The sequence below is a fragment of the Oncorhynchus clarkii genome, chromosome 9 (genome assembly GCF_045791955.1).
Source record: "Oncorhynchus clarkii lewisi isolate Uvic-CL-2024 chromosome 9, UVic_Ocla_1.0, whole genome shotgun sequence".
Lineage (NCBI taxonomy): Eukaryota > Metazoa > Chordata > Actinopteri > Salmoniformes > Salmonidae > Oncorhynchus > Oncorhynchus clarkii.
Genome location: NC_092155.1, coordinates 41,182,826 through 41,195,622, shown reverse-complemented (window position 1 = coordinate 41,195,622; position 12,797 = coordinate 41,182,826). Strand labels below are relative to the sequence as shown.

The 12,797-nt window shown below is 43.4% G+C and overlaps 1 protein-coding gene across 3 annotated transcripts; it reads left to right on the top strand.

The window, feature by feature from the left end:
• Positions 1–2,571: 2,571 nt before the first annotated feature.
• On the top strand, positions 2,572–12,797 carry LOC139416297 (prostaglandin E synthase 3-like). 3 transcript variants are annotated; one of them, XM_071164787.1, is made up of 8 exons: positions 2,572–4,054; positions 6,714–6,827; positions 7,107–7,176; positions 7,310–7,408; positions 7,582–7,671; positions 7,857–7,913; positions 11,552–11,579; positions 11,724–12,797. In XM_071164787.1, coding segments are annotated over exons 1-8 (480 nt in total). In that variant the 5' UTR covers positions 2,572–4,052; the 3' UTR covers positions 11,744–12,797. The 3 variants fall into 3 exon arrangements, 2 of the variants coding, with proteins under 2 accessions (XP_071020888.1, XP_071020887.1); XM_071164786.1 differs by having other exon boundaries at positions 3,687–4,054; positions 7,582–7,719; XR_011635077.1 differs by having other exon boundaries at positions 3,822–4,054; positions 7,582–7,719; positions 7,857–9,955; positions 10,966–11,579.

Genomic DNA, 12,797 nt, shown 5'->3' with positions numbered 1-12,797 from the left:
TGCACTCGGAAGGTTGGTAAATGGGAATACAAAGTGTAGTGTCTGATATTTTGGGCACCAAACCATTTCAAGCATTAGTATGCAATTAATTTGATATCCTAGAAATACCTGACTGATGCTTATGATAATATACCAGGCATCAACCCAGTGTTTCGAAGAGTAGGTATGTTAACCCCTGATACAGGGTGTTTCCCCATCCACCCCCTAATGATAAAGGCTAGGAATAGAGTAACCGTAGATATGTGGTCAGGCCAGGTCGACCACTTATTATTTTAATTAAACTAGGCAGGTCAGTTATGAACAAATTCTTATAATGACGGCCTAGGAACAGTGGGTTAACTGCCTTGTTCGGGGGCAGAGTGACATTTCTACCTTGTCAGCTCTGGGATTCGAGCTAGCAACCTTTCGGTTACTGGCCCAACCACTAGGCTACCTGGGGTCAAGTATGCTGCTATCTAGGGTTTGGCATTTTTCTTAATATACACTGCTCAAAAAAATAAAGGGAACACTAAAATAACACATCCTAGATCTGAATGAATGAAATTCTTATTAAATACTTTTTTCTTTACATAGTTGAACGTGCTGACAACAATCACACATTATCAATGGAAATCAAATTTATCAACCCATGGAGGTCTGGAGTCACACTCAAAATTAAAGTGGAAAACCACACTACAGGCTGATCGAACCTTGATGTAATGTCCTTAAAACAAAGTAGGCTCAGTAGTGTGTGTGGCCTCCACGTGCCTGTATGACCTCCCTACAATGCCTGGGCATGCTCCTGATGAGGTGGCGGGTGGTCTCCTGAGGGATCTCCTCCCAGACCTGGACTAAAGCATCCGCCAAATCCTGGACAGTCTGTGGTGCAACGTGGCGTTGGTGGATGAAGCGAGACATGATGTCCCAGATGTGCTCAATTGGATTCAGGTCTGGGGAACAGGCGGGCCAGTCCATAGCATCAATGCCTTCCTCTTGCAGGAACTGCTGACACACTCCAGCCACATGAGGTCTAGCATTGTCTTGCATTAGGAGGAACTCAGGGCCAACCGCACCAGCATATGGTCTCACAAGGGGTCTGAGGATCTCATCTCGGTACCTAATGGCAGTCAGGCTACCTCTGGCGAGCACATGGAGGGCTGTGCGGCCCCCCCAAAGAAATGCCACCCCACACCATGACTGACCCACCGCCAAACCGGTCATGCTGGAGGATGTTGCAGGCAGCAGAACGTTCTCCACGGTGTCTCCACTCTGTCATGTCTGTCACATGTGCTCAGTGTGAACCTGCTTTCATCTGTGAAGAGCACAGGGCACCAGTGGTGAATTTGCCAAGCTTGGTGTTCTCTGGCAAATGCCAAACGTCCTGCACGGTGTTGGGCTGTAAGCACCTGTGGACGTCGGTCCCTCATATCACCCTCACGGAGTCTGTTTCTGACCGTTTGAGCAGACACATGCACCTTTGTGGCCTGCTGGAGGTCATTTTGCAGGGCTCTGGCAGTGCTCCTCCTTGCACAAAGGCGGAGGTAGCAGTCCTGCTGCTGGGTTGGTGCCCTCCTACGGCCTCCTCCACATCTCCTGATGTACTGGCCTGTCTCCTGGTAGCACCTCCATGCTCTGGACACTACGCTGACAGACACGGCAAACCTTCTTGCCACAGCTCGCATTGATGTGCCATCCTGGATGAGCTGCACTACCTGAGCCACTTGTGTGGGTTGTAGACTCCGTCTCATGCTACCACTAGAGTGAAAGCACCGCCAGCATTCAAAAGTGACCAAAACATCAGCCAGGAAGCATAGGAACTGAGAAATGGTCTGTGGTCACCACCTGCAGAACCACTCCTTTATTTGGGGTGTCTTGCTAATTGCCTATAATTTCCACCTGTTGTCTATTCCATTTGCACAACAGCATGTGCCATTTGTCAATCAGTGTTGCTTCCTAAATGGACAGTTTGATTTCACAGAAGTGTGATTGACTTGGAGTTACATTGTGTTGTTTAAGTGTTCCCTTTATTTTTTTGAGCAGTGTATATATTTCACTGTGACCTGCTGCTGATTATCAGGCAGAGTGAGTGAGATTTCAGACACACAAAGAATTTGAACACATCCAATTTTGATAAACTCACATATACTGGGTGAAATACCACAGTGTGCCATCACAGCAGCAATATTTGTGACCTGTTGCCACAAGAGATGGGCAACAGTGAAGAACCCATATTTATGTTCCCTTTTGTGCTTTAACTATTTGCACATCATTATATAGCCATAATATGACATTTGAAATGTCTTCCTTTGGAACTTCTGTGTGTGTAATGTTTACTGAGCATTTTTTGTTTACCTATTTCACTTGCTTTGGCAATGTAAAAACATATGGTAGCTGAGTCACGTGAGTGAAGAGGCATTTTATTTAACTTGCCTAGTTAAATAAAGGTTAAGAACAAATTCTTATTTACAATGACTGCCTACTCTGGCCAAACCCTTCCCTGACCCGGACGACGCTGGGCCAATTGTGCGCTACCCTATGGGACTCCCGATCAAGGCCGGTTGTGATACAACCCAGGATCGAACCCGGGTCTGTAGTGACGCCTCTAGCACTGCATTGCCACTGATCCCCAAGACAGAAGCACGTCACGACAACGTCTTAGCAGTTGTAGGTATGCTATTTAGGTTGGCATTATGGAGACACCGATTTCCTTAACTTTTTCCATAAAATATTAACGCGCTGATGTGCGTCAAGAAATACTGCGACAAAGCACAGGAAAACGACTTTAGGCGCCATAGAGCGCATGAGATAAATTGGTTGAAACTGCCTTTTAATGTCGACTTTGGTTATGGAAAACCATATCAAGCAAAACATGCAGTCAGTCATTGGTTATCGAGCGAGGGACATTTCAAATTGAAGTTATGGGACTTCTGTTATGGGGAGAAGTCCACAATGAAACTGACATTACATGTTGAGAAGGATACATATGTTGGCCATTAAGTAGCCTAGTAATTTCTATGCCTATGTAGGTTACTGTATCCAACCATTTAATTCAATAAATATGTTGAAATCACTGGCGGCATTGCAAATAAACGTGTGCCACTTGTGTAGCCTATTCCAGCAAGCGTTTGGGCAACAGGAGCACTTCTTACCTCGTTATTTACGTTAAATGAGTCTCAATTTGAACTAAGCAAGCTGCTAAATTGTCCATTTTACATCTTGCCTAGGCTACTGTAGGCTACCGGGGAAATGTAATTAGCTTATGCCTATTGAAATGACAAGTCAATCTCGCAAATATGCCATCTATAACGGTTTGTAGTTTTAACATCTGGCACAATTGACAAAAAATAGCCTAACATTTGTTATTTTTTAAATTCGTACAAGTTTCTTGCACAGAGATTGAGGTCCTCTGTCGAATTTTCACCCCTCAAACTCTACTGGTGGATTTGTCTATCGTTATGCATTTAAGGGATTTATTGACAATCATGGCAGTCAAACGAGTTAACATCCATTGATGGAAAATGATCTGGCGAGTTTAATAAAGGCGAATTATATTTTCTTGCAACCTATTCAAATTCCTTTAGTCACGTTAGCTCACAATTATTATTTTGATGTAAAACTGATTTTTTTTCCCCCCGTCATTATAAATTACGTCAATAGTCCTTAATTCGCTCGATAACGTTATGTAAAAAAATATATTTGGGGGGGCTAATTGTGGCAACTCTCCTCATGCTGCTAAAAACAAACATTTGGGCTAGTGTTCAGGCCTTGCCGTAGATGTTGAGTAGTTCACTGGGCTTAAGAAAATGTGACTAGACCTGGCAACCCTGCTCGTGAAGGCTCTAGAAACGTCGAAGGCGCGGTAGCTGCGTCACAGCGTCAGGTCCGATTCGGAGTCCTCGAGGTGTAAAACAGGGTGGCATTGCAGTGTGTAGAATACAATACACAATTCTGTAGTTCGCGCACACTTTTCTACAGCCCATTGAAACGAAATCCCCACAAGGACAGTATTCTAAATTGAATTGTGTATCCCCAAGGAGACGGCGATCACAACGGCATTTGACATACAGCGAGACATGTAAGTTTGAGGAATGGCGAGCGCGTGCTCCTGTACAATTTTAGCCAGCAAAAGGACGCTAGCACCAGTAGTTCGTTATGCTGCTAGCTACCTAGCATACCAACATGCTTTTGCGAAAGACGGGAGGAACACCTAGCCATGATGGGCCTTCTTTCATAGCTATCTGTTAACTACCAAGCTCATGTACAATGCAAGTTCATGAGAATGCCAATGACCATCATTTGATAACTAGCGCTAGCTACTAACGTTAGCCAACTTAATATTTACTAGTTTTCTGTTTACTCAGTCCCTTTTGGCTAATGGGAATTTTGCCCATTAGTAGAAACTAACTAGTTAACTGGCTAACTATCTAGCTTACAGTAACGGAAGTTGGCTGGCTAGCTAACGCGTTAGTGTGGTCAAGTGCATGGCTCCGCATGGCGTGTTTTCCTGTCCATGTTCCAGTGAGCTAACGCTAGCTAACTAGCCAGGTAGCAAAACATATTCTACAACTGATTAACTAGCTAGATTAGTTAGCATATAGCTCAATCACCATGGGTTGGCCTTACCTACCTAGCTAGTTAGCTTACGTTAGCCACAGAACGGAAATCCATTCACGAGATGTAACGTTTGCGTTCAAAGAGCTCTATCTAGCCTAAGTAGCTAGCCAGCTTAAGAGGATTTATAGAAATAATGAACGATGCATCGTTTTGCTGGAACGAAATGTTTATTCATACCGTGAAAATGGTTAGATAATGTCCAATTGCTCTCAACAAAATGAAAGACTGTTTATCCTACTGCTGACTGTAGCTGTAAGGAAGCCAAGCAAGATTGCTAATGATACAGCATGCTCATTGTTGACTGTCCTTAATAGTAGCTAACGTTACGTGCATTCGGAAAGTATTCAGGCACGTTGACTTTTCCCACATTTTATGTTAAAGCCTTATTCTAAAATGGATGGGGGGGGGGGAAATCCCCCTCACCTGTACACACACTACTCCTTAATGACAAATCTATAACTTGTCTGTAGAAATGTTAGCAAATTTATTTAAAATAAAAACAGAAATACCACATTTACATAAGTATCCCGAACCTTTGCTATGAGACTCGAAATTGAGTTCAGCTGTATCCTGTTTCTATTGAACATTCTTGAGCTGATTCTACAACTTCATTGGCATTCTCCTGTGGTAAATTCAATTGATTTGACATGATTTGGAAAAGCACACACCTGTCAACAAAATGAAAGGTCTCACAGTTGACAATGTCTGTCAGAGCAAAAACCCAGTCATGAGGCCGAAGGAATTGTCCATAGAACTCAGAGACAAGATTGTGTCAAGGCACAGATCTGTAGGAGGGTCCCCAAAAATGTGTCACATCTGGAGGTAATCTGGCACCATCCCTAAGGTGAAGCGTGGTGGCAGCATCATGCTATGGGGGTGTTTTTCAGCAGCAGGGACTGGGAGACTAGTCAGGATCGAGGCAAAGATGAACTAAGCAATGTACAGAGAGATCCTTGATGAAAACCTGCTACAGTACTCTCAGGACCTCAGGCTGAGGGTGAAAGTTCAGCTTCCAGCAGGAGTGGCTGTGCGACAAGTCTCCAATGTCCTTGAGTGGCCCAGCCTGAGCCCTGACCGGTCGAACATCTTTGGATAGACGTGAAAATGGCTGTGCGGCGATGCTCCTCCAACCTGACAGCGCTTGAGAGGATCTGCAGGGAAGAATGGGAGAAACTCCTCAAATACAAGTGTGCCAAGCTTGTGACTCGAGGCTGTAATCGCTGCCTAAAGTACTGAGTGCTTTGTCATTATGGGGTATTTTGTATAGATTGAAGGGGGGACAAAAACAATTGAATCCATTCCAATAAGGCTGTAACATAACAAAGTGGGGGGGGGGGGGATTCAAGGGGTCTGAATACTTTCCGAATGCACTGTAAGATCAGCTGTATGGTAAGAGAAATTACATTTGCATTGGGGCTTTTCTAATCCAACTGTAACAGAATCACATGAGAGCAGGAAGTAGTTAAATTACTGAAAAAATAAAATGTTTTTAAATGATCACAGTTGAGTTTGCACAGTGAACTTTGCATATGTGATTGGCATGACATAATGCCAGTTTTGAAGAACTATAGATGTTTCAATCAGCTTTGACATAGCATCAGTATTTTCCATCCTCTTTTGATATGATCACCATGAATCTGTTGACAGCCGGGTTGCTTTTTAATAAATGCTCAGCCGTTTTCCATTTTGGAACCATCTTGCCTTTACTGTACTCGCAGCAAATTGATGCCTTATTGGCAACCTGATACACCTGTCTTTGACGGTGAGCCTTTGTGTCACAACTCGCAACTGTGTCCCACCTGCTCCATGCAGGTGCTTCACAGCCGTTTGTCTCCGCCTCCCACTATTAGTATCACTGGGGTAGGAGTTACCCTTGGGTACAGCTGTAGGATCAGTGTAATGATTTAGGGTGATTTGCATGCAGTTTGCGATCCAAGACAACATTGCTGGAAAATACCAGCAGGAGATTCTCCCTCTCCAGTGATGATAGATACAGTAACTTTTGCTATTCTGATTCTACTGAAGCCAACCATTCTGTCCTGCGGGGGGGGCTTTTCTCAATTCACAAAATATTATGTAGTACGTTGGCATTCTTTGAGTTTCTTGATCTGTGTTTCCAGGCATCCAGCGACTGCTAAGTGGTATGACAGACGGGACTCCGTCTACATCGAGTTCTGCGTAGCGGACAGCAAGGATGTCAAGATCAATTTCGAGAAAGCAAAGTTTGCTTTCAGGTGAGTTATGACATCTGTCAATGGAGTTTTAAAGAAAAGGTTTGCCGAACTGCTCTAGGCATTTGAAAATCCTTCTAATTCATTTTAAATATGTGCTCCGGGACTTTAGCAACTACTAAGTATATTTTAACCCTCCCACTTTGGGCTGGATGTGTCGGGGCCCACTTTGGCTTGTGAGTGCTACTTTCAGAACTACTGGTTAAAAAGTATACATAAGTACCGGAGAATCCATTTTAAGTCAAATTTATGCTGAATTCTTTTCACCCCTCCCTTTACCAGTTGTCTTGGAGGAACTGACCAAGTCAAACACGAGAATGAAGTAGACCTTTTCGAAGCCATTGATCAAAATGTGAGGCACTCAATCACTTCCTTACATTGTCACCCTGTCCTCGGGACGAGGTACAGATCGCATGAGGTATAAGTAATGGAACTTATTTTGTGGAATAAAAGTGTTCATGTACCTCTTGTACACACACACACAGGAATCCATGCACAAACGCACAGATCGGTCAGTGTTGTGCTGTTTGCGAAAAGCAGAACCTGGGAAGCCGTGGCTGAGGCTAACAAAAGAGAAGGCTAAGGTCAGTTCTAGTGTCTAATGTATTTGCCATATATAGTTAAATAAAAATGTGCTTAAGTATTGGTTAATTGATTTCGGAACACGCTGAATTTTAAATGCATGTAAGGAGCCAGGAAGATATCCTCCAAACGAGCATCTGCAAGCCTTTTTGTCATACGTGTTATCCCTCAACAGCTAACTTGGCTCAGCGTCGACTTTAACAACTGGAAAGACTGGGAGGACGATTCGGATGAGGAGCTAGGCAACTTCGATCGTTTCTCAGAGGTAGGAGATGGGGATATGGCGTTCAACACACAAGAAGCAATGGCTAAAGTAAGGGCCCTAGGGCAACTGGTGAACTTGCTCTTAATTGCTGTATGGACGGTTGGGCCAAGACTGTACTGTACAAATGAGTACATGGCAGCATGATGATATTTGGCTCAGACTGTTCTTTGTGATTCTGATTGCAGATGATGAACAACATGGGAGGGGAAGATGACCTACCTGATCTAGATGGTGCTGATGATGTAAGAGCTACTCTGTGGAGTTCATTCTCTTTTTCTCTGTTTCACTTTACTTGACTTTGTACAAAAACACAATGTCATGTGCCTCTTGTGTATGGGCTTGCTAATGACTGATCAGTCCCTTTAGAAGAATGTGTGGGGCACAATATGTTCAAATCTTAATTGTGACGGTCATATCAGCGAGTCACACAAATTTCCCCTGGTGGCACTCCAGTTGGTTGCATCAGCCCATGATTTGGTTGCACCAATTTTTCCTGCAGCGGCATGCAATAGAGAAAATGAGTAATCGTCTTTATAAAGATATTCAGTGCTTTATTAACCCTTCTCCTACAATTTCCGTGGCCCTGTGGAAATCAAATTAACGAAGAAAAAAATCCATCATAATCCCTGTTTAAGATATGTTTTTTGAGTGGGGTGCGTCTCAATCCGCCAATATCGGTCTTCGGCATCTGCCATGGTGACACTGCGAAAATCGCCCTTATCATAAATCGTTCAGTTTGGCCAAACTATTATGACCCCTCTGTGGAAAGATGAGACTCTCACGGAGTCACGGGACTTGTCTGAGGTCAGTACAACTACCGATGCCAATTTCTGTATGTATCGTCCAAACAATTTGGCCGACACACTACGAACACGTACATGTGGTTGTTTTGCTCTAGGACAACCATAAGGCTCATAAGACTCGTCTGAAGGTCCCTAGTACCAGTTTAAGAAATGTATGGAAGTACAGTACCTTCGGAAAATTTTCGGGCCCTTTGGCTTTTTCCAGATTTTGTTACGTTACAGCCTTATTTTAAAATAGATTAAATAAATAAAAATCCTCAGCAATCTATCTACACACTACCCCATAATGGAAAAAGTGAAAACGGGTATTACTGTTTTTATTTCTAAGAATTCAGACCCTTTGCTATGAGACTTGAAATTAAGCACAGGTGCATCCTGTTTCGATTGATCATCTTTGATATTTCTACAACTTGATTGGAGTCCACCTGGGGTAAATTCAATTGATTCGATGTGATTTGGAATGGCACACACCTGTCTATATAAGGTCTCACAGTTGACAGTCCATGTCAGAGCAAAAACAAAGCCATGAGGTTGAAGCAATTGTCCATAGAGCTCTGAGACATGATTGTGTCGAGGCACAGATCTGGGGAAGGGTACCAAAAAAATTATGCTGCATTGAAGGTCCCCAAGAACACAGTGGCCTCCATCATTCTTAAATGGAAGAAGTTTGGAACCCACCAAGACTCATCCTAGAGCTGGCTGCCGGGCCAAACTGAGCAATCGGAGAAGGGCCTTGGTCAGCGAACCAAGAACCTGATGTTCACTCTGACAGAGCTCTAAAGTTCCTATGTGGAGATGGGAGAACCTTTCAGAAGGAGCACACCACCAATCAGGCCTTTATGGTAGTGGCCAGACAGAAGCCACTCCTCAGTAAAATGTACATGACAGCCCGCTTGGAGTTTGCCAGACGGTACCTAAGACTCTCAGACCATAAGAAACAAGACTCTCTGGTCTGCTGAAACCAAGATTAAACTGTTTGGCCTGAATGCCAAGTCTCACGTCTGGAGGAAACTGGCACCATCCCTACGGTGAAGCATGGTGGTGGCAGCATTATGCTGTGAGCATGTTTTTCAGCGGCACGGACTGAGAGACGAGTCAGGATCGAGGCGAAGATGAACAGAGCAAAGTACAGAGCTCTTTGGTGAAAACCTGCTCAGGACCGCAGACTGGGGCGAAGGTTCACCATCCAACAGGACAATGACCCTAAGCACACAGCCAAGCAATGCAGGAGTTGCTTCGGAACAAGTCTGTATGTCCACATGTTAGCTTAGTAGAACCCAGTTTTCAGATTTTTTGGCAAAAATCTCTATTGAACAAATCTTTACGCACTAATCTAGGCTTATTTAGGTTCAATTCACCACCTGAGTAAGTACAAACTCAAATGCTAGATTGCTAACTAATACCCAATGCTAGTATCCATGTATTAATCTAACAGTAAATGTAATCTCCTAAAAAACTTTGCAGTTGTAGCCTACTTCCCAGTGAGACTTATCAAATCAAATTTATTTATATAGCCCTTCGTACATCAGCTGATATCTCAAAGTGCTGTACAGAAACCCAGCCTAAAACCCCAAACAGCAAGCAATGCAGGTGTAGAAGCACGGTGGCTAGGAAAAACTCCCTAGAAAGGCCAAAACCTAGGAAGAAACCTAGAGAGGAACCAGGCTATGTGGGGTGGCCTCTTCTGGCTGTGCCGGGTGGAGATTATAACAAAACATGGTCAAGATGTTCAAATGTTCATAAATGACCAGCATGGTCGAATAATAATAAGGCAGAACAGTTGAAACTGGAGCAGCAGCACAGTCAGGTGGACTGGGGACAGCAAGGAGTCATCATGTCAGGTATTCCTGGGGCATGGTCCTAGGGCTCAGGTCCTCCGAAAGAGAGAATTAGAGAGAGCATATGTGGGATGGCCAGTCCTCCTCTGGCTGTGCCGGGTGGAGATTATAACAGAACATGGCCAAGATGTTCAAATGTTCATAAATGACCAGCATGGTCAAATAATATTAAGGCAGAACAGTTGAAACTGGAGCAGCAGCACAGCCAGGTGGACTGGGGACAGCAAGGAGTCATCATGTCAGGTAGTCCTGGGGCATGGTCCTATGGCTCAGGTCCTCCGAGAGAAAGAGAGAAGGAGAGAATTAAAGAACGCACACCTAGATTCACACAGGACACCGAATAGGACAGGAGAAGTACTCCAGATATAACAAACTGACCCTAGCCCCCCCGACACATAAACTACTACTGCAGCATAAATACTGGAGGCTGAGACAGGAGGGGTCAGGAGACACTGTGGCCCATTCCGAGGACACCCCCGGACAGGGCCAAACAGGAAGGATATAACCCCACCCACTTTGCCAAAGCACAGCCCCCACACCACTAGAGGGATATCTTCAACCACCAACTTACCATCCTGAGACAAGGCTGAGTATAGCCCACAAAGACCTCTGCCACGGCACAACCCAAGGGGGGGGGGGGGCAACCCAGACAGGATGACCACTTATGCAATCACAATGGCGGATGTGCATTTCGCGCGTTCTATATCTCAAAAGCCATAGGCCTTTTAAATATCTTTGTTTTAAAAGGGTGCTATTGAGCTCAATATTGAGAGTTGAGAAATGAATAAGAAAGCTGTGAAATGCCTCTTCAATAGTGACAACCGTATAACACAGAATAGCTGTTTTCACCGTAATTGGATTTTGAAATGTTATACAACCAGAAGAGATTCTCCCAGAGCATTATTTTCCCCCCCGGGAAGGGCAGTGAGTGGCCCACTTGTCACCGCAGCAGTCCCCAGCCAAACAGGCACTGGGCCATGGCAGATACTTTCATTGCAGGAATCATGAAGATTCTCTTCTCTTAACTCTTTTTGAGCAAATCATGATTTTAACCTAACCCCTTAGAAAAATAGGAAGTTTTGCATGAGGTGACCATATAGAATATGCAGCTCGCATCCATACGACCAATTACAAATTGAACTTCCACAGCCAAGTAAACGGGTCGCAAAATGCGACTAAATTGTCAGTCAGGAGCCCTTTCATATGCAACTTCTCATGCTTATTTCTATTCCTGTTTAGGATGAGTCTGCAGATAGTGACGATGAAAGTAAGTGAAATGTTTTCTCATCACACTGAGATTTCTAATAATTTTTATACTCTGACATCCCTTAACCCAGAAATGTTAAGTGCTATCCGAAGTATATTGTTTTATCACATGGCCATTTATTTACTTTCCATTATTTTTTCTCAGAAATGCCTGATTTGGAATGAAAAACCTCAAACCTGGAAGAGGGATGGAAGGAAGAATCAAACTATCTTGAAATTGAAGACTGGGGAAAAAAAATCTGTACAGATATGAGTCGGTAGCCATGTTTAAATCCATAGCCTCTGCTCCAGAGCTAATTTCCAATCAGTCCACTTAAGGTTGATATGCATAGTGTTGTACAGAGTAGCAGTCTCCACTTCCATTTGCAGTGCTGCACTCTTGGCGTGTCCTGTTTTTACTATTATTAGATTAAGCATTCATGATTTGTTACGGATGTACTGTATAGTCATCCTCAACCTAGAAAGCAATACATGTGAAGAGATTGTCAAGTGTAATGAAAAGTAATTAAACATCTGTTTTATCCTCCCCCACAAGGTTCTGTGTTAAGTTAGTTGAGCAGTGTACCAGAACAGTTGAACATTTTCTGTTTGGTTCCCACTTGTGAGCCTCCCTCCCCTGTGGCATATAGATAGTGATCAGAGAAACGGTTCCGTGTTTCAGTAGCTTAGCCTTTACGCTTACATGTTCCCTTTCTTCCTCACCTGTTATGTCGCAAACAGTTTATCAATGTTATGTTCATTTAGATTTGAAATGTTCTGGAATTCATTACAGGCATCTGACTTGATATGTTGCTCCCACTTTTTGTTATTTGACTAATCCTGTATTACTATTTGCGATCCAACAGCAGTTGAGTTATTCATCACACATTTACGCAGGAATAGAGCATACACATTCCTATCTGTTTTAGGCCTTTGTAAACATCTGGATTTGTCTTGTACCCTAAAGAATATTCCATCTGTTTAGAGTTATGGCAGTTAAAATATCCCTTGTGTGGGTTGTTAATATGAGATGGTAAACTTGTATAATGACCAAATTATATTTGCACTGTCAAGAAAATGTACGTCCGGGGAGATGAATAGAAGCGTCGTTATTGGTGTGTATGTCAACTTGTCAGGTTATCACGGGCTGAAGAACTTAAATTGATGTTGAATTGCAGTGGATTTTTTTTATTTTTTATTGTCTGTCTTTTTAATAAACTAAGACTCATGTTTCACACGG

Bases quoted from the DNA above. Each gene is read 5' to 3' on its own strand.
- LOC139416297 (XM_071164786.1), top strand. The intron at 7,914-11,551 runs GTAAGAGCTACT...ATTCCTGTTTAG, and splicing joins ATCTAGATGGTGCTGATGAT to GATGAGTCTGCAGATAGTGA. The intron at 11,580-11,723 runs GTAAGTGAAATG...ATTTTTTCTCAG, and splicing joins TGCAGATAGTGACGATGAAA to AAATGCCTGATTTGGAATGA.